Source organism: Arachis hypogaea, chromosome 18 (assembly GCF_003086295.3).
Source record: "Arachis hypogaea cultivar Tifrunner chromosome 18, arahy.Tifrunner.gnm2.J5K5, whole genome shotgun sequence".
In the NCBI taxonomy this organism is placed as follows: domain Eukaryota; kingdom Viridiplantae; phylum Streptophyta; class Magnoliopsida; order Fabales; family Fabaceae; genus Arachis; species Arachis hypogaea.
Genome location: NC_092053.1, coordinates 132,547,709 through 132,569,504, shown reverse-complemented (window position 1 = coordinate 132,569,504; position 21,796 = coordinate 132,547,709). Strand labels below are relative to the sequence as shown.

Sequence of the window (21,796 nt, the reverse complement as noted above, 5' to 3'; positions counted from 1 at the left end):
ATCAAGAAGCCAACAATGCAGGCAGCATCAAAAGTTCAGAATAGAAAATTATCAATTATATTAGGCATCAAAAGTTCAGAAAACAAACTCAGAAATCAGAATCCATACAATTAGCTAATTAAATCAACAATTAACAAAATTAATAAGTACCAACAAAAAGTAACAAAATTATTTTTAAAGAATTAAAATACAAAGGTCTTCAACAATCAACTAGAAAGGGCTAATTCCATAATTTCTAGCCTTGAAGATGCCCACAGCCTCATCAAGAAACTTAGCAGAAAAAGAGAGAACTTGGAGAAATAAGGGAAGAAGCTCGACTGCTCGAGCGTTCCACAGAGGTGAAGGAAAGGTCTCGGTGAGAGGAGGTGACGGCTGAGCAGTGGAACAGAGGTGACGATGGAGAGACGTTCGCGGTGAGAGTGAGACGAGACACGACGGCGGGGAGAAGAGCTCCGCAACGGCCGAGCAATGGAACAGAGCTGATGACGGAGAGACGTTCGCAGTGAGAGTGAGACGAGATGCAACGGCGAGGAGAAGAGCTCTGCGACGGCGAGAAGAAGAGTTCTACGACGGCTGGTTGTTGAGAAGAGCTCCGCAACGGCCGAGCAATGGAACAGAGGTGACGACAGAGAGACGTTCGCGGTGAGAGTGAGACGAGACGCGACGGCGAGGAGAAGAGCTCTGTGACGGCAAGGAGAAGAGCTCTGCGACGGCTGGTTGTTGCTGCTGAAGTGTTGAAGATTGAATTTGGGGCTTGGCTTCCTTGCTTCTGATTTAGGGTTAAATGGGTTAAATAGGGTTGAGATTGAGAGAGAGGGAATCTGTTTCCTTTATATTAAAAAAAAAACTAAATGGGTAAAATGACGTCGTTTGGGGGAGTAGTCAGATAAGAAAAACCGAAAAAAAAAATGACCGGTCCAAACAGTTCACCGGTTAACTGTCGATTTAACCAATTTTTTGTCAATCGATTTTTGAGCCTAACCGGACCGGCCTAATGACCGGTTCCCGATTAATCTGATTGAATCGGTCGATTCGGTTCGGTTTTCAGAACAATTGCTCCACCTTTTTGTGTTGAGCTTTTTATTTCAAAAAAAAAAAAAGAATATTCATCTAAAAGTAATAATATAAGAATGTGTGACTTGATAATATACATCTATTAATAATAATGATTTAAGAATGTGTCTTGACAATGAACAAGAATATCCTAAATTTAATTGTAGTTGATAAGTCTTCTGATTAATAATATTTGAATTTCTAGTTTTTTTCATATCTAAAGTCGATGATTATGTTAAATAGAATTTAAGTGAGAATGAAATACATTTTTTTAAAGAAGCAATGTTAGTATACAACTTTTTTTATAATTAAGTTCAATTAAGTTGGTGCAAAATTTAGTGAAAGAATATATGTATATGTCACTACTGTTTTTTAAGAGAACAAAACTTTATTAATATAGCACATAAAATTTTGCATACATTACACAAATCTTTACAATATAGCACAAATTTTTACTGTAAATATATTTTGTTAGTTAGACGAGTCAATGTTATGTGTATGTAATCCTCAAAATTTTTCTATGCTACGTATAAAAATTATGCTATGCAACAAGATTTTTGTGTTGTATACCAAAATTTATGTATTGTACGTATTTTATTAGTTAGATGTCAATGTTTTGGGCCTGTGGTTCTTAAAAAATTTTTGTGTTGTATACTAAAATTTTTATACTTTAATTTTCTAAACATTTATAAGAAAAGAAGGAGATGATGATGATGATGATGATGATGATGATGATGATGATGATGATGATGATGATGATGATGATGATGATGATGATGATGATGATGATGATGATAATAAAAGAGGATGAGAAAAATAAAAGGAGAAGAAGATATTAAACAACATTAAGAAAATTACAACCCTAGTGACAATGACGATAACGACGACTGTTGGATCAGTGATAAAAGAAAAAAGAATATAAAAATAAAAAGAAATAGTGACAATATTAAAGAAGAAAGAAGTACATAAATAAATTTTTATTTTTAAACAAGTTGATTAAATTTGATTATCCAAAATATTTGGACATCTAATATTTTTGTTTTTAAAATATATTCATTAAACAAACTTGTAATAACTCTTTAAAAGTATTTGTTTTATAGAAATTAATTATAATTTTTTCTATAAATTTTTTACTATTATTATTAATTACTTCAATTGTATAAGAGGATGAATATAGCTACTCACAAACCATTGTTCAAATCATTGACAACTCTATTTAAGAGTGAAGGCAAAATTCAATAACAAAATAGCTAGTGGATGGGTTGTGCATTGTGGAGTTAGTTTGAGTAGTATGGCGGTTATTATATGTATGAGGACTCTACTATTCAGTTGTGTACACACTCTTGTATTCTAAATTTACAATTAAATGCAACACTTTCTGGCTGTTTTTTTTCGATATGATAACGGAATGTGAGTAACGCAGCGTTATGGAAGTTGTGGGTGTTATACAAGGCTGTGACGGCAGAATGCTGAAGTTAGTGGGGATGAAATCAGACCGTCCGATTTATTTCTGAGGGAAAGATAGTCTAATCGGACTGACCGATTTTGGGTTGGTTTGTATATGATTCATAAAATCGGACGCACCGATTTGTTGCTACTCGAATCCAAGAGACCACAAATCGGTCCCAGGGATTTGTGGGTCAGCAAAAAATTTTGATCCTTAGGAAACTAAATCGGACCCACCGATTTGCTGCAAGGTAAATCAGCTGCTGAGAAATCGGTGGCAGCAATTTCTAGTGCGTGGAAATTTGTGAATGAACCGGTCGGTCCGTTCAATTAAGCGACTCATGCATACATAAACGAAGATTGTACCCAGAACCCCAATTCTTCTTCTTCTTCAATCCGTGAGTGTCTGCAACCTGGTGATGTTCTTCCTCTTCTTTCATTTTTCTTTATTTTTGTATATTAGATTTTATTGAGAGTGATACTGTTTAAAGTAGTTTGATATTATGGATGATAGAGTTATATTAAAAATTTATTGTTATGGACAGATTTTGTTAGAAACATATGAGGGAGTTCAATTTGTATGTCAAAATCTAGTAGATATTGTTATTCCGTTCACATTGTCATTTGATGAATTGAAAGGTGTGATTTGTGAGAAGATACATTCAGAAAGATCAGAAAGAATATCGTGTATTTTGTACAGGTATCCTTTACCTGTGTTTGGTGGATTCGTCCATTTTCAGACGAAATACGTGACAAATGAAGCGAGTATGCAGGAAATGTTTTCAATGTATATTGAGAATCGCCGGCGAATATCGTGCATCGAGTTGTATATTGAGTTCGAGCAATTTGAAGTGGACCGAAATATTGAAGTCGAAGATTATGATAGTGGTAGCGATGAGGATTTTGAAAGTAACTATGAGATCGTTGGTCCAGGTGAAAACGAAGATGGAGCTGACGGCCCCATGAACCCAGATGTGGCGGAGGTTGCTAATGCACTAGCAAACTCGCTTCCGTTTCAGGAGCCTTCTTTCATGCGGTCGTTGGATTTGGAAGCGATGAATGCAGCTGAGTTTCCGCAATATATGAATGCAGGTATGCCGTTAGTTACCATACCATTTGATTCATATATTAATTACTAGTTCTCTATGTAGATAGAATAGGGAATGTAAAGACTATTATAGGAGGATTTTATTTGTTAAGATATATATATATATATATATGTATGTATGTATGTATGTATGTATGTATGTATGTATGTATGTATGTATTTAATGATTATTTATGAATATATATTTCCTGCGGTGTGATTGTGGCAGAGCTTCCTGTTGTGGCCGACGGTGAATTTACGGTGGGGATGGAATTCAATTCAAGGGAGGAAGTAATCAAGGCAATGAAAGACTATACCATCCGTAGAGGGGTAGACTATCGGGTTTATGAGTCGAAACCGACGACATTCTATGCTAAATGTACACATTATGGCAAAGGTTGTGATTGGCTTATCAGGGTTACGAAAATGCAGAAGAAGTACTGCTGGGAGATAAGGAGGTACAATGGTAGTCACACTTGTACCCGGTCGAGAATTTCTCAAGACCATTCGAAACTGGACTCCAAGACAGTTGCAGAAGCAATTAAGCCGTTGGTAGAGGTTGACCCATCTTTGAAGGTGAAATCAGTCATTACAGAAGTCCAGTCAAAGTTTAACTACACCATCAGCTATAGGAAAGCTTGGTTAGCAAAGCAGAAGGCGGTTGAGTCAATTTTCGAAGGTTGGGAGGCATCGTATGAAGCTTTACCCATATGGTTTGAGGCCATGTGTCACAAGGAGCCGTCAGCAGTGGTTCACTTTGAAACAATGGATGCGTACCAGGGGGATGACTTGGTTCCTGATATCCGTGTACTACATAGAGTCTTCTGGAGTTATTACCCTTGTATTAGGGCCTTCAGACATTGCAAGCCAGTAGTGCAGGTGGACGAGACTCATTTGTATGGTAAATACAAGGGTTGTTTATTGGTTGCAGTCTCACAAGATGGTAATAACAACATCGTGCCTATTGCATTTGCCATAGTGGAGGGGGAAACCTCTGATGCATGGTACTTTTTTCTAAGTAACCTTCGTCAACATGTGGTCACACGTGATAGTGTCGGACTTATCTCTGATCGACACGATTCTATCAGGTCAGCTATTGATCGGAGTAATGGGGCTTGGTCTCCTCCCAGAGCTTTTCATATGTTCTGTATCCGGCATATTGAGTCGAATTTCTTGAGGAAGTTCAAGGCACCGTACTTGCAGAAACTCATCGTCAATATCGGTAAGTTTAATTACGCGGTCTAGTCCACTGTTTACTAAGTAAATTTGGGTCGATAGAACGTGATTCATTGATGATGGTTTTTTATCGTAGGGTATTCGAAGACGATACGGGAGTACCAGATGCGCTATGAACGATTAAAAGAACGGGGTGAGGCTTACACCAACTGGCTTGACCGCATCCCACGTGAGTAGTATGCTTTGGCATTCGATGGTGGATACAGATGGAGACATATGACCACCAATCTTGTGGAGTGCATCAACTCCGTGCTGAAGGGTGCACGCAATCTCCCGGTCACTGCGCTTGTTAAGGCTACATTTTACAGACTAAATGAGTTGTTCACTAGGAAAAGAGCCGAGGCTGAGGCTCGAATTAATGCTGGACATGTGTTCTCTGAGATGGTCACCTCGAAGCTGCATGCAAACCAGCGAGCATCGGGAAACATACAGGTGAGCTGTTTTGACAGAGAACATGAAGTCTTCGAAGTTCATGAGATGCCTAATGGGGTTGAGTATGCAGTTGACCTACGCCAACAGCGGTGCGACTGTGGTGAATTCCAGGTTGACCGAATTCCGTGTCGACATGTTCTAGCTTGCTGTGCAAATCAGCGGTTGGATTGGCAAGTATATGTTCATGACGTATACAAGATGGATTCAATTCAAAGAGTATACAGGGCGAGGTTTAGACCACTGGGAAATCCTACAACGTGGCCTGCTTATCGTGGTCCACGATTCGTTGGCAATCCGTTCCTCAGACGGGTGGCCAAAGGTCGGCCTAAGATGACCCGCTTCTTGAATGAGATGGACACTTGCATGTTGCGTGGTCCTAGGAGATGCAAGCAATGCGGTGCTGAGGGCCACAGCCGGAGTAGATGTCGTCAGCGAGGTGGTCCAAGTGCGGGGGCACCCGGAGAGTAGAAGTGACTATTGTTATATTTCATCTTAATTTACGTTGCTGCCTGACATTCACAGTTTGATATATCGTAAGGAAGTGACTATTGTTATATTTATTGCTAGATGTATTAAATTTAAACCAGTTTGACATTCGAAGTTTTATATTTTTTTATCCTTTTAAATATGGATTCACATAGTAACAACATATAGTATACAAATATATTAATATATTGATATTGATTGTGTTATATTTTTTTTTTGTTCATTAAATTGAGAAAGTATTTTGTACTAGTGAGTAATTAGTAATTTATTATCTCATTTTGCACCATAAATTATATTTAAGAATTGATATTTAATTATTATTAAAATAATAGTTCTTTAATTATAAAAAATAAAATAAAAATATCTATAATAGTCGTAGCAGCATGAATAAAAATATCGATCATTACAACCTAATTAAAATAGCAAAGTAACATCAATCAAAGTAACAACAATGTAAGTAATAGAACCAATCCAAAAATAGCAATACTAAATACTAACAGCAAACTAACTAAACTAAGTAATACAATGTCCCTAATTTTATACACAGTCAACATTAAATAGTAACAACACCCTAAGTAATACAACCAACCCATAAACCTTAATTAACAACATGAAACACATCATTTTCTCGCTGCCCACTTTAAACCTGTGCATAACTTTTTGCACTTCTTGGCAAGCTTGTTAAATGGGGAGGGGTATACCGACTAGCACTCCGACGTGGCGGATCTTCTCTAAGATTGTAGCCTTTTCCTTTTTCACTTGTGGCTGTACCTATCAAAATACAATACATACAATGAGTGGAACTAATCAAATATAAATTCAGCATCAATGTATAACCCATGGAGACTGGAACTAATCAAATATAAGAATATATAATCAAAATTTTACGTTACCTGCACTAGCCGTTGGATTGTCAGCGCGGTCTTCATCAGCTTGGTCGGCCGGATCATCAGCGATGTCATCATCGTCATCCTCGGAATCATCCTCGTCCTCATCCTCATCATCATGGTTTCCATCACTCTCCGGATGGTCTACTAGATAGTCATCAATGTCATCATCAACTCCCATATTACTCTCCTGAATTAGACTCATCGGAATATGCCCCTTGTTTCGAGTCTGTATAATTCCTCCCGCGGCTTCAGCACTCCTACTCAAATCAACAGACATTCTGTCTCTAGAATTATCAGAGGAAGTGCGATCCCGAGGTCTCAAATCCAATGACCTCCTAGGTTGAGTAACACCACCCGAACGTGCCCAGTGGTCGGCGGGGATGTCCGCATAGTTACCTGAATATGAGTGACCTACTCCTGAACTACCCATGAAACCAAGCAGCTGGGAGAACGATCCTTGCTCCCCTGTCTCAAACTGTGGACCACCCCAATACTGCTGATGTATAGGTACTGACGGTGAAAGATAATCAGACGGTTGCGTGTGAGGAACATATGGAGCAAAATACTCAACATCCTGCTGTGCTTGTGGCGGTGGAGGTGACGGGGGGGTGAAGGTGGATGTGGCTGTGGCGCTGGTTGTTCCTGTTGATTCTCTTGAATATCAACCGAGGCCCTTCTGGATTCTCTTGTGCTACAAGGTCAGACAATTGCAAGTGATCACCGAAAGCTCCTCGGTACCAATGCATGTAAGTGTCCAAGGAATAATGTGGAGGACCCATTTTATCAACTAGAACGTGACTGTACCGGTTGGTCCACTCCATCACCCAGACAGAGTGCATATTTGCCCAATCTTGATTTTTAGGCCCAGTTAGTACTTCACCATGTGATGCACCTAGATCCCGCGGCTGATCAGGGACACCCTGATTCAAGCCAAATTGCCTCCTGATTCTATCAGTTGCATGCCACTCGACGCATTCGAATGATATAAGCGGCACCCTGGCACTCCAAATAACAGAATTATGACGGATGTCTAAGGGAATCAGGTCTGGACCAACGTGTCCAATGCCATAAGCCTGCCAAACAAACTGGACACACCGACAGTATCAGATGATTAAACAACTATAAATTCATTGACAAAACAAATGCATGAAATATTTTTTAATGACATACATGTCCTTCTTGCATATCATCTAACAACCTCCTATAGTGGGGAACAGAATGATACCGGTAACCATAGTTTTCACGCTCCCAGTTTTGCCACCTGCATTAAGACAAATTCTTAATTAACTTGTTTTTGTCAATTCATACATCATATCATACCGCTTCTGTCAACTCATACAGCAATTCATTAACTATTCTAGTGCTTGTGTCAATTCATACATCAATTCATTTTACCTATTTGCAATCGGAAATAATCGGGGGTTGCCAGGAATCGGCGCAAGAAATGGTAACCGAATCTAAGCCCATGTAAGCAAAAGTGTCAAAGGACCGTCCATCTCCTTGCAGTCGACGCGAATTGCCCTACACAATGATCTATACAGGTGCGCAAGGCATGCCGAACCCCAACTAAACTGTATGATCCCCGAGAAGTTACGGAGCAACGGCAGAAATTTTCAGTGCACCGCTGCACCAGACTTATCTCCAAACAAAATAGTACCAAACAACAACATTATGTGACACTTTACATACATCTGAATGTGAAAATCATCAGTCAACACTATGCGTTCTTTCAAACGCCTAAACCAAGTCAACTTTATAAAACTTCCTCTACATTCTTTTATCGTCGGCGCAACTCCAAAATGGTGCAAGCACTCAGCTTCCATCGCCTCAAAAGAACTCATGGTTGGTCCTGTAACCGAAAGACCATTTGTCGGGAGATCGAGAATCATTGCCACATCCTCCAATGTCACCGCACACTCACCAACTGGAAAATGAAATGTGTGCGTCTCAGGACGCCATCTTTCAATCAGAGCATTAATCATTGCTGACTGACACTGAATTACCCCAATTTGAGAAACATAATAGAAACCCGTCTCCCGTAAGTGAGCCTCAACAATTTGGTTGTACGAATCGTGCGGTTTCAAATGATCACATACCAACAAGCGTGAACCCTACAAAATCACAGTTCCTTTACAAATTCCAGCATAATAAGTATATTAACAATAATATCATTTCTCTTACATGTCCCTACTTATAATAATATAATCTGCCTATCAAACATACATACATTTATAAACATACAAATTAATAAATATGCCTAATTATTTGTCTAAATTATACTCAATTAATAATAATAATAATAATAATAATAATAATAATAATTAACATTACCTATGGACAATATCGATAATAATAATAGTAATATCATTAATAATAATAATAATCATGCTAATAATTAATTAAAATTATTCACGGATAATAATAATAATAATAACAATAATAAACCGATAATAATAATAATAATAATAATAATAATAATAATAATAATAATAATAATATTTTTCATTTTCATTAACCTCCACGGATAATAATAATAATAATAATAATAATAATAATAATAATAATAATATAAAAATAATAAAATTTTTCATTACTGTTACTCCACGGATAATAATAATAATAATAAAAGAAATTAAATTTTAAATTTTAAATTTATATACAGATCTTCATTTCATTTTAACATATTATTCAATAAATTCAAATCAAATAAAAAACCTAACATTTATTATCTATTGTGAAAGCTTTAAAGGGATAAACACTAACTAACTAATTAACTCAAGTTCAATTTCTATGTCTAATATCTAACAGTAATCATAACCATATCATATATATATATCATTAACAGCAACCATATACATATATATATATATATATATATATATATATATATTATTATTAAAAAATAGAAACTTACATAATTAGGATGTCCAAGATAATTAGCAATATGAAGCTCTGGTTGATTTACATCTTTGATTTTTCTTCTTTTGGATATTTTTCCAAATTTTTCTAGTGTTTCTAGTGGTCCAACAATGGTGGTGGGGTTGGGGAACACAGAAGAAAAGAGATGAGAGTGATGGGGAACAAAGAGAGAGAAGAAGAGATGAGGGTGAAAAGGAAAGGTGAAGTTATGAAGTTGGGATATTAACTTGCTTCCTTTCAACCAAACAGACGGAGGAATGGCTTGCATGCACGCCACCTGGCATGGTGTAGCAAATCGGACCCACCGATTTGCTTCCCTCCAATTACTAGAAATCGGTCCGTCCGATTTCAGACTCCTAAATCGGTCCGTCCGATTTCAGTTATGCCGCCATCACAACTCGATGATACACCCAATTCCCCCATAAGCCTATTATACACAATCGTTACTTCCATATCAAAATTAAAAAACTCACACTTTCTTCTTTCTCAAGTTACTCTTTTTTTTTTGTTCTGTTTTGTTTTCTCTCATCTCATATCAGTGACAGCATCATTCTTTGAACTGAACTAATATTATTTTCTTAAATCACATTATTTTTCATAGTATTTAGAGCCTCTAATTTTGCATTACCTTACTCAATTTAATCATAAAAATCACTCTATCTAATTCATTGGCACAAAAAACTTGGCCATTCTGCCATAAAAATTGTACACAATGCTATAGATAAATGTTCCATTTTAATTATAAATCTGATCTATATCTATTTCTGAGATATAATTCAAATCATAAAGAGTACAAGTATATGATAAAGAATAATAAAGTGTATCTTACGAGACATGACAAAAAATTTTATGATCCAATAATATCTGGACTATTAAATGATTTTGATAATAAAATATATTTTTTAAATTTTGTAATCATTTTTCATTTTTATTTAACTTTAATTATTAATTAATTCTTCATATATTATTTAATTATAAAATTTATCCTGTATTTTATAAATAATTATTTTATTATTTATCAATTATCATCTATCTTATCTTTAAAATATTATCATTAAATTCTATAAATATTTATCTTTAATTTTTTTAATTTATTTTAATGTAAAAATCTTAATTTTTTCTTTTTTTAATATTAAGATAACCAATTTTTTAATCTATCGTCAATTTATTTTTTAATTATCTAATTTTATAATGTCTGAATTTCTTTTTCTTTTTTAATTTTTTCTTCAACACATTGACACAAATCAACTAGATTAATTCATTGACATGGAAACACATACCAGATAGATCAATCCACAATTTCAAATCAGTAGATCAACATTTAGTGATAAAATTGCATACCCTTCAATTGAAGATAGCAATTGCAACATACATAATCAATCGCCGCCATAATCAAATCCTATCAATAATAATGCTGACTGACAAACCATTAAAATCTTAAATCCTTTTCAATCATTGGACTTAAAAATTAAAATGTTTATATATAGTTCCACATATGACCAACAAGATCAGCTACTATACCATTTTTTCTTTCACTTATAAACCACATCCATAGACAATTCATCAAAATTGGGTAATTAAAAAATAAATTGATAATATATTAAAAAATTAATAATCTTAAAATAAAAAAATAAAATTAGAATTTTTAAAATTAAGAAAAGAAAGATTGAAGATAAATATTCATAGAATTTAATGATAAAATTTTAAAGATATAACAGACTATGATTGATGAATAATAAAATAATATTTATAAATAAAAAATAAATTTTATAATTAAATAATAAATAAAAAATTAATTAATAATTAAAATTAAATAAACATTATTTAGTAATTATTAAAAAATATATTTAAATAGGCCCGTTTGGAAAATACCAAAAAGTTACTTTTTTCAACTTTTAACTTATAGAAAGTTACATTAATGTGTTTGGTACAAATTTTTAGATAAATTTTTAACTTTTCAAAAAGTTATTTAAGAGCTTTTGAAGAAATTAAAAAATGTGACTTCTCCTATTTTATTACTCTTATTTGGCACAGGATTCGGTGGTTCAGGAACTTTTGGACCACTTAGTGGTCCAAATAGAAAACATGTTTTTGGAGTTTTTTTATCAATTGTTACGTAGTTTTGAACTAATTTTAATTACAAATCAACCCCATATATTTTATTTAATTATAAAAATAGTTTTTTATTTTATAAATTATTATTTTATCAATTATCTATTATATTTATTAACAATCAAATACAAAAATAACAACCAATTATATCCTCCATTCATCCTAATAATTCCAATTGATTAAAAAATTAACTTTGATCTCGTTACGTTCGTCCATGGCTTCCAAATCGTGTTTCCTTGAAATTCAATCGATTGGTTTTTCAAAACAATCTATTGAATGATAACTCTATCGATTGGTTTACACTATATCACAAAACAATCGATTGAAAGTTGTAAGGTAGAATGGTAAAAAGCTTAAACCAATCGATTGTTTATACTTTCCAATCGAATGAATGCGTCAAAACAATCGATTGTTGTTGTTACTCAATCGATTGAATTCACGAAAACAACATGGATTTGCCAAATACAATCGATTGGAAAGTGATGACATTGAAGTTTTAGCCAAATTCAATCGATTGGTAATGTAATCCAATCTATTGGAAGGTGATGAAGTTGAATGTTTTGCCAATTTCAATCGATTGGTAATGGAATATCCATCTACTCAATCAATTATTTTTTATTATACCAATAAGCTATTGAACCAACTTGGTTAAACTTGGTTACCAAAATAATTTCGTCATGTAGTATCACGGATTTAATTAATACTAGTAGAAATACATTTCCTTCGTCCAAACTAGACCAAACTACAGGATCAATGATTTAAGTTAAGTGATAAAAATTGTTCTTATGTTAATACATTGATATTGGTGCAAGAAGATAATAAGATCCTGATCATGGTGATTGAAAAAAAAATTGGATTAATGAGGATTTGTACAACCTATTTATTATACCAATAAGCTATTGAACCAACTTGATTAAACTTGGTTACCAAAATAATTTCGTCATGTAGTATCACGGATTTAATTAATACTAGTAGAAATACATTTCCTTCGTCCAAACTAGACCAAACTACAAGATCAATGATTTAAGTTAAGTGATAAAAATTGTTCTTATATTAATACATTGATATTGGTGCAAGAAGATAATAAGATCCTGATCATAGTGATTGAAAAAAAATTGGATTAATGAGGATTTGTACAAACTATTTGTGATTTATGAAAGTAGAATAGAATAAATTGTGCAAAATCCTACAGAATTCTGAAAAAATGAGAACATTACCAATTGATTGAGTAGATGGATATTCCATTACCAATCGATTGAAATTGGCAAAACATTCAACTTCATCACCTTCCAATAGATTGGATTACATTACCAATCGATTGAATTTGGCTGAAACTTCAATGTCATCACTTTCCAATCGATTGTATTTGTCAAATCCATGTTGTTTTCGTGAATTCAATCGATTGAGTAACAACAACAATCGATTGTTTTGAGGCATTCATTCGATTGGAAAGTATAAACAATCGATTGGTTTAAGCTTTTTACCATTCTACCTTACAACTTTCAATCGATTGTTTTGTGATATAGTGTAAACCAATCGATTGAATTTCAAGAAAACACGATTTGGAAGCCATGGACGAACGTAACGAGATCAAAGTTAATTTTTTAATCAATTGGAATTATTAGGATGAATGGGGGATATAATTGGTTGTTATTTTTGTATTTGATTGTTAATAAATATAATAGATAATTGATAAAATAATAATTTATAAAATAAAAAACTATTTTTATAATTAAATAAAATATATGGGGTTGATTTGTAATTAAAATTAGTTCAAAGACTACGTAACAATTGATAAAAAAACTCCAAAAACATGTTTTCTATTTGGACCACTAAGTGTTCCAAAAGTTCCTGAACCACCGAATCCTGAGCCCTCTTATTTAATGCACAACTTTAAAACAATGACTTCCATAATAACTTTCCAAACTCAAAATAACTTATTTAAAAGTTAATATTAATAAAAGTCCTTATATTTTAAGCTCCTTTTTTAAAAGAACTTATTTAAGAAGTTTAGCCAAACTGACCCACGACTATTTATTAGTCCGAACATTGTTGGACCATGGAATCTATTGCCGCGAGACATGTTACATTTATTGAAACAATATTTCCGTATCAGATGATATTTTCTAATTCTTCTAACAATTTTACAACGGATAATACTTCATCTACTACTTATCTCACTAAGTTTCGGATAGAAGAAATCACTTCACCTCATTTAATTGAACCAACACCAAATACTCCTGCAACCTCAATTGCTTCTGATCAATGTAGCAGTCCAAAATCACCAAGCCAAACCCCCACTGAACCTACCACTATAGCTGTAACTACCAAACCAAACACCATACAATCTGACTTCAACAAAGTCATATATGGTTTGAAACAAGAATACTAAAGTCATATATAGCACTAAAGTAAGTTCAGCTCAAACTAAAATCATGTCAGTGTAGCAATTATTGGAGAATTGCATATTCCTTAGCCTATGCCCCCTGCTATCTACTGTGACAATCAAAGTTCATATCTTCTATTTGCAAATCCCATACTTGGTAGTAGGTGCAAACATTTAGAGATGGATCTTCATTTTCTTCCACACTTAATGAACCAAAAATCACTCTATATTGTTCACGTACCCTCTCAAATTGACAAAGTCTCTGTCACAACATTTGTTTGATAGATACAAGCGCAAACTAAGGGTATTCCAAAGTCCATATCTTTAGTGAGTTGTGAGTTGTGCATTGTGCAATTAGTTAGAGGGGCTTGTTCAGTCAATTAAAGTAACAATTCTTAGAGAATCTATAGGAGGACTCTACTCAGATATGTGCACACTTTTATATTTTGAATTTACAATTAAATATAACACTTTCTTCTTTTTCTGTTTTGCTCTGATCTCATCTGCAGCATCATTCTTTGAGCTAAACTAATATAATTTTCTTAAATCACATTCTCCTTCACTTGGTATTCATGTATTGGTTCAAAGTATCTACTAATTTGCTCTAAATAAACTGAGCAATTGTAAAAGACTGAGTGTTGGAACACATTCTTGTTCGCTTTCTCCCTATTAAGATTTTTGAATAAAAATTAAATGATCCTCTAACAAATTAAAATTATGGGAACGAGATTGGTAATGAACCTTAATTTATTGAACTTGTCCTCCTTTGATCTCATATTTGTGAACAACAATTGAAAAGTGAGGGGAAAAAATACAACATAAAAAAAAAGTTAGTTATTTTATTATTAAGTTTGCTAACTTTTGATCGTAAATGTAGAGGAGTGCTAAGCAGAATTTGTGATGTTTAGCCATCAATTAGCCATTATCAATATTTTTAATGGTGTGAGATGACATCTAATAGTGTAGGATTAGTTATTTTCTTTTTCATAGTTAAGTGTTGGTCAGATTTTAATAGAAGTGCTATCCCCTAAACTTTTTTATTTTTTTAAATTAAAAATACTATTTATATACCAAATACTGTTAACATAGGTATAAAATACAGTTATTACTAATTAATTATTTATTTAAATTAATTTTTAATTAATAAAATAAAAAACACATATTTAATTATAAAGAAAATACTGGTGTTAAACGGATATTTATTAGAAAGGTGTAGAAATAGTAACCTAGCAGGATTGTTTTGAAATTTCTTAAATTATTATTTATAAATATAATAACTGTATGAAGAAACCTCTAACACTAATATGAAAACTATTTCATAATATGCAAGTACTAATTTGAATATTGTAAAAAAAATTTATAACTGTTATGTGTTTTCTAAATGATAATGGAATTGACGTGAAAACTTAATCTGTTTAATAAATATAAATTGAAGACTAACTTGTTGTGATAAGAATGAGCAACGTGGATGCCCATTCCCATGCAAGACTCATATTTTTAAAGAGAGAATGAATATTAAATATGTGTTGAAAATCAAGACCCCATGCATGTATAAATAGGGGGTATGGTACGAGGCTTTACACACAACAAGAAATAAAAATACTCTCTCTTTTCTTTCTTACACAGAAGCAAGTAATAAGAAATCTATTCCCTCTTTATGCTACAATCAAATACTATTCTCCTTATATTTCTACTACAATTTTTTCTCCTATTTTATTTTATAAGTATTTTAAACTCTATTTTCTATTACTCTTTACATATAATATTAATAGCAATATTAACCATCTTTATTATATTGAGATAGTATCAAATGCAAATCTCTCTCTCTCTTTATTTTTAATACTTTTCCTTATCTTTGTATATATATACACAATACAACATATAATATTATTATATATATATATAACAATTATTGAGCTAATTATATTAATAATAGAGTCTTCTATTTATACATCTTTATTTTATATATCTTTTATTTATTTTACAACACGTTATCAGCACGAGACTCTGATCAAATCTTTAGGAAGACTCAGGTAACAAATTTTCATTATGTCAAAGCTCTCTCATCTTGAATTCAATGCTCTCGATATATCTGGAAACAATTATTTATCATGGATACTAGATGCTGAAATCCATCTTGATTCAATGGATCTTGGAGATACCATTAAGGCTGAAAATAATGCATCCCAGAAGGATAAAGCTAAAGCCATGATTTTTCTCCGTCGTCATCTTGACGAAGGATTGAAAAATGAGTATCTTACATTAAAAGATCCTGCAGATCTTTGGAAAGACCTTGAAGAAAGGTATAATCATCAGAAAACGGTGATACTTCCTCAGGCCCGATATGAATGGACGCATTTGCGTTTACAAGATTTTAAATCTATAAATGAATATAATTCTGCAATGTTTCGAATCACCTCACGAATGAAATTGTGTGGGGAAAAAATAACTGATCATGATATGTTGGAGAAAATTTTCTCAACCTTCCATGCCTCGAATGTGCTCCTGCAGCAGCAGTATCGAGAGAAAGGGTTCAAAAAATATTCTGAGTTAATTTCTTGCCTTCTTGTTGCCGAACGCAACAATGAGTTGTTATTAAAAAATCATGAAGCGCGTCCAGCTGGCGCCGCCCCATTTCCTGAAGTAAATGCGGCAAATCATTACCCCAGAAGAGGTAAATGGCAAGCTTTAATAACAAGAAAAATTATGGAAGGAAAAGGAATTATGTTCAAAAGAGAGGATCTCACCAGAAGTGGGACAAAGAAAAGAATATCGGGCAGAATAAATCAACCGAGGAGAAGTGTTTCCGCTGTGGTGGAAAGGGCCATTGGTCTCGTACCTGTCGTACCCCAAGGCACCTAGTCGATCTTTACCAGGCATCTTTGAAAAAGAACGACAAAGGAAAGGAAACAAATTTTGTTTCAAATGATGCTGAGAACTCCACCACTCATTATGATGTATCTGATTTCTTTGAGGATCCTGAAGGAAATATTGGTCATTTGATCAATGATGGAATAGTTTAATATGTGGGATTGTGAAGTATATATGTAAATAAATAATTGTTAAGTTTTATTTTCTATGTATTTAAGTTTCAAATGTGATGTACATAAATAATGAAATATTAATGAATTTTGAAATTATTAAATGTGTCAAATTTTAAAATAAAATTTTAATATATGACATTATTTTATGTACAGTATTTCTTAGAAAATAATTCTGATCAAGTATTCAATTTAACTATGCATACTACTCATTTTATTATTATTTGTTTTTGAAGAATGGCAAGGATATGTAATGAAGATGTATGCTTTGCGGATAGTGCAAGTTCACACACTATTCTCAAAAGTGATATATATTTTACCCATCTTGTGCCAAAAGAAGAGTGTGTTAATACTATCATTGGCTCAGGCAATGTGATTGAAGGCTCCGGAAGAGCTGTAATTTTGTTTCCTGGAGGAACAAAATTTATAATAAATAATGCACTATTGTCTACCAAGTCTCGAAGAAACTTGTTGAGCTTTAAAGATATTCGCCGAAATGGATATCATATTGAGACTATGAATGAGGGAGATCATGAGTATTTATATATCACAACTCATGATTCAAATAAGAAAGTTATATTAGAGAAATTACCATCTCTTTCATCTGGGTTGTATTATACCAAGATTAGTGCAATTGAATCACATGCCACTGTAAACCAGAAGTTTACTAGCCCAAATGAATTCATAACTTGGCACGACCGTTTGGGTCATCCGGGAACAACCATGATGAGAAGAATTATTGAAAACTCTCATAGACATTCACTAAAGGACCAGAAGATTCTTAAAACTAGTGAATTTTGTTGTGCTGCATGTTCTCAAGGGAAGTTAATTTTAAGGCCATCACCAGTAAAGATTGGATTTGAGTCCCCTGAATTCCTAGAAAGGATTCAAGGTGATATATGTGGACCTATTCATCCACCATGTGGATCTTTTAGATATTTTATGGTCCTGATAGACGCATCTTCAAGATGGTCACATGTGTGCTTATTATCTTCTCGCAACCTGGCGTTTGCGAGATTACTGGCTCAAATTATTCGATTAAAAGCACAATTTCCAGAAAATCCAATTAAAGCAATTCGTCTTGATAATGCTGGTGAATTTACTTCCCAAGCTTTTGATGCTTATTGTATGGCTAATGGAATAAGTGTTGAACATCCAGTAGCTTATGTTCACACACAAAATGGGTTAGCAGAATCACTTATTAAGCGTCTCCAATTAATTGCTAGACCCTTGCTTATGAGAACAAATCTCCCAACCTCGGTTTGGGGGCATGCAGTTTTACATGCTGCAGCACTTATTCGTTTGAGGCCAACGAGTTACCATCAGTTCTCTCCTATGCAATTAGCTTTTGGCCAGCAGCCAAATGTTTCCCATTTAAGAATATTTGGGTGTGCGATATATGTTCCCATTGCGCCACCTAATCGCACCAAAATGGGACCCCAAAGAAAATTGGGGATATATGTTGGATATGATTCTCCCTCTATAGTGAGGTATCTTGAGATACAAACTGGTGATGTGTTTAAAGCCCGGTTTGCGGATTGTCATTTTGATGAATCAAAATTTCCAACATTAGGGGGAGAGAATAAGCTTCCTGAAAAGGAACTTAATTGGAATGCATCATCGTTGATGCATTTAGATCCTCGATCAGCGCAATGTGAACTAGAAGTTCAAAAGATTATACATTTGCAAAGAATAGCAAATGAATTGCCTGATGCATTTTCCGATACAAAGAGGATAACCAAATCTTATATACCAGCGGAAAATGTACCAATTCGAATTGATGTCCCAGTAGGACAAGTAGCTACTGAAGCGAATTCATGCCAGAAGCGTGGCAGGGCGGAAAATGCCCCAATTCGAATTGATGTCCCAGTTGGACAAACTGCCACTGAAGCAAATACACGCCAGAAGCGTGGCAGGCCTGTCAGTTCCAAAGATAGAAATCCTCGAAAGAGAAAAGAGGTAAATATTATTCCTGTTGAAAAAGACATAGTAGAGACACCTGCAGTTGTCCAAAATTCTGATATAACGCCAGAAGACGTTCAGGTACCTGAAAATTGTGAAAATGACGAGATCTCGATAAATTATGTCTTTACAGGAGAGAAATGGGACCAAAATAAGACAATTGTCAATGAAATATTTGCATATAATGTGGCAGTAGATATCATGCATGAAAGTAAGGATCTTGAGCCAAGATCAGTCGAAGAATGTCGACAAAGAAATGATTGGCCAAAATGGGAAGCAGCCATGAAGGCTGAATTAGACTCACTTGCAAAACGTGAAGTCTTCGGACCTGTAGTCCGTACACCTGAAGATGTAAAACCTGTTGGATATAAGTGGGTATTTGTGAGAAAACGAAATGAGAAAAATGAAGTTGTGCGCTATAAAGCCCGACTTGTGGCACAAGGTTTTTCACAAAGGCCCGGTATAGATTATGAAGAAACGTATTCCCCTGTAGTGGATGCGATAACTTTGCGTTATTTGGTCAGCTTATCTGCATATCATAAACTGCATATGCATTTAATGGATGTGGTAACAGCCTATTTATACGGCTCATTAGATCGGGATATCTATATGAAAGTCCCTGAAGGATTAAAGATATCTAAACCATCCAATGAATATTCGCAAGGGTTATACTCAGTCAAATTGCAAAGATCTTTATATGGTCTAAAGCAATCTGGACGAATGTGGTATAATCGTCTTACTGAGTATCTGGCCAAAAACGGATTCAAGAATGATGATATCTGCCCATGTGTTTTCATAAAGAAAACTACATCTGGGTTCATTATAATTGCTGTGTACGTTGATGATTTAAATATCATTGGGACTCCTGAAGAGATTCCAACAATTATAAAAACTCTAAAAGAAGAGTTTGAGATGAAAGATCTTGGAAAGACTAAATTTTGTCTCGGCCTGCAGATCGAGCATATAAAAGACGGGATCTTTATTCATCAAACAACATACACAGAAAAGATCTTGAAGAGATTTTATATGGATAAGTCACATCCATTAAGTACCCCAATGATCGTAAGATCTTTGGATGTGAAAAAGGATCAATTCCGTCCTAAAGAAGAAAATGAAGATATCCTTGGTCCTGAAGTACCATATCTTAGTGCCATTGGAGCACTAATGTATCTTGCTAATAATACGCGACCTGACATATCATTCGCAGTGAATTTACTAGCAAGGTATAGTTCCTCTCCAACCAAAAGACATTGGAGTGGAATCAAACAAATTTTTCGATATCTTCATGGAACGGTTGATATGGGATTGTTTTACCCCTATGGATCCAAGTCACAACTAGTTGGCTATGCAGATGCTGGCTACTTGTCTGATCCACATAAAGGGAGATCTCAAACAGGATATCTGTTTACATATGGTGGTACAGCTATATCTTGGAGGTCCACGAAACAGACAATTGCTGCAACATCCTCTAATCATGCTGAAATACTGGCGATTCATGAAGCTAGTCGCGAGTGTTTTTGGCTAAGGAGTCTGATTCAATATATTATGTCATCATGTGGACTGATTGATCATAAGATAGCTCCAACTGTCCTGTTTGAAGATAATACAGCATGCATTGCTCAACTTAAGGGTGGATACATCAAAGGTGATAGAACAAAGCATATTTCTCCCAAATTCTTCTTCACTCATGACCTTCAAAATCAAGGGACAATTGATGTCCAACAGATCCGTTCAAGTGACAATCTGGCAGATTTATTTACAAAGTCACTCCCAAAATCCTCCTTTGAAAGATTGGTACATGAGATTGGGATGCGCCGATTTCGAGACGTTAAATGATGTCGGCAAGAGGGGGAGACTGTACTCTTTTTTCCTTGGTCAGGTTTTTTTCCCATTGGGTTTTTCTTGACAAGGTTTTTAATGAGGCAGTCCCATCACAAAGGATATTGTACTCTTTTCCCTTCACTAAGGTTTTTTTTCCCACAGGGTTTTCCTTTGGTAAGGTTTTAATGAGACAATAATCCTAAATGGGCATCCAAGGGGGAGTGTTGTGATAAGAATGAGCAACGTGGATGCCCATTCCCATGCAAGACTCATATTTTCAAAGAGAGAATGAATATTAAATATGTGTTGAAAATCAAGACCCCATGCATGTATAAATAGGGGGGTATGGTACGAGGCTTTACACACAACAAGAAATAAAAATACTCTCTCTTTTCTTTCTTACACAGAAGCAAGTAATAAGAAATCTATTCCCTCTTTATGCTACAATCAAATACTATTCTCCTTATATTTCTACTACAATTCTTTCTCCTATTTTATTTTATAAGTATTTTAAACTCTATTTTCTATTACTCTTTACATATAATATTAATAGCAATATTAACCATCTTTATTATATTGAGATAGTATCAAATGCAAATCTCTCTCTCTTTATTTTTAATACTTTTCCTTATCTTTGTATATATATACACAATACAACATATAATATTATTATATATATATAACAATTATTGAGCTAATTATATTAATAATAGAGTCTTCTATTTATACATCTTTATTTTATATATCTTTTATTTATTTTACAACATAACTTACGTTAAAAGACTAAAATATTCAATTAAAAAATATTTGGAAAATTAGGCTAAAATTTAAGACAAATTAACAGATGAAAATTGAAAGGAAAATACGTGAAATGGTGATTGCCATATTTACCCTTATTGGTTTGCCAGTGTAATCTGGTTCGCGC

At 33.9% G+C, this 21,796-nt stretch overlaps 1 protein-coding gene across 1 annotated transcript; it reads left to right on the top strand.

Annotated features, from left to right (window-relative positions):
• Positions 1-5,038: 5,038 nt before the first annotated feature.
• On the top strand, positions 5,039-5,722 carry LOC114925816 (uncharacterized). The gene has a single exon (XM_029294970.1). It carries the CDS (start codon positions 5,039-5,041, stop codon positions 5,720-5,722), a length of 684 nt encoding a protein of 227 aa, XP_029150803.1.
• The last annotated feature ends 16,074 nt before the right edge of the window (positions 5,723-21,796 follow it).

What these genes read in the sequence shown, in the direction of transcription:
- LOC114925816 (XM_029294970.1), top strand. Translation starts at nt 5,039, where the DNA reads ATGACCACCAATCTTGTGGAGTGCATCAACTCCGTGCTGAAGGGTGCA.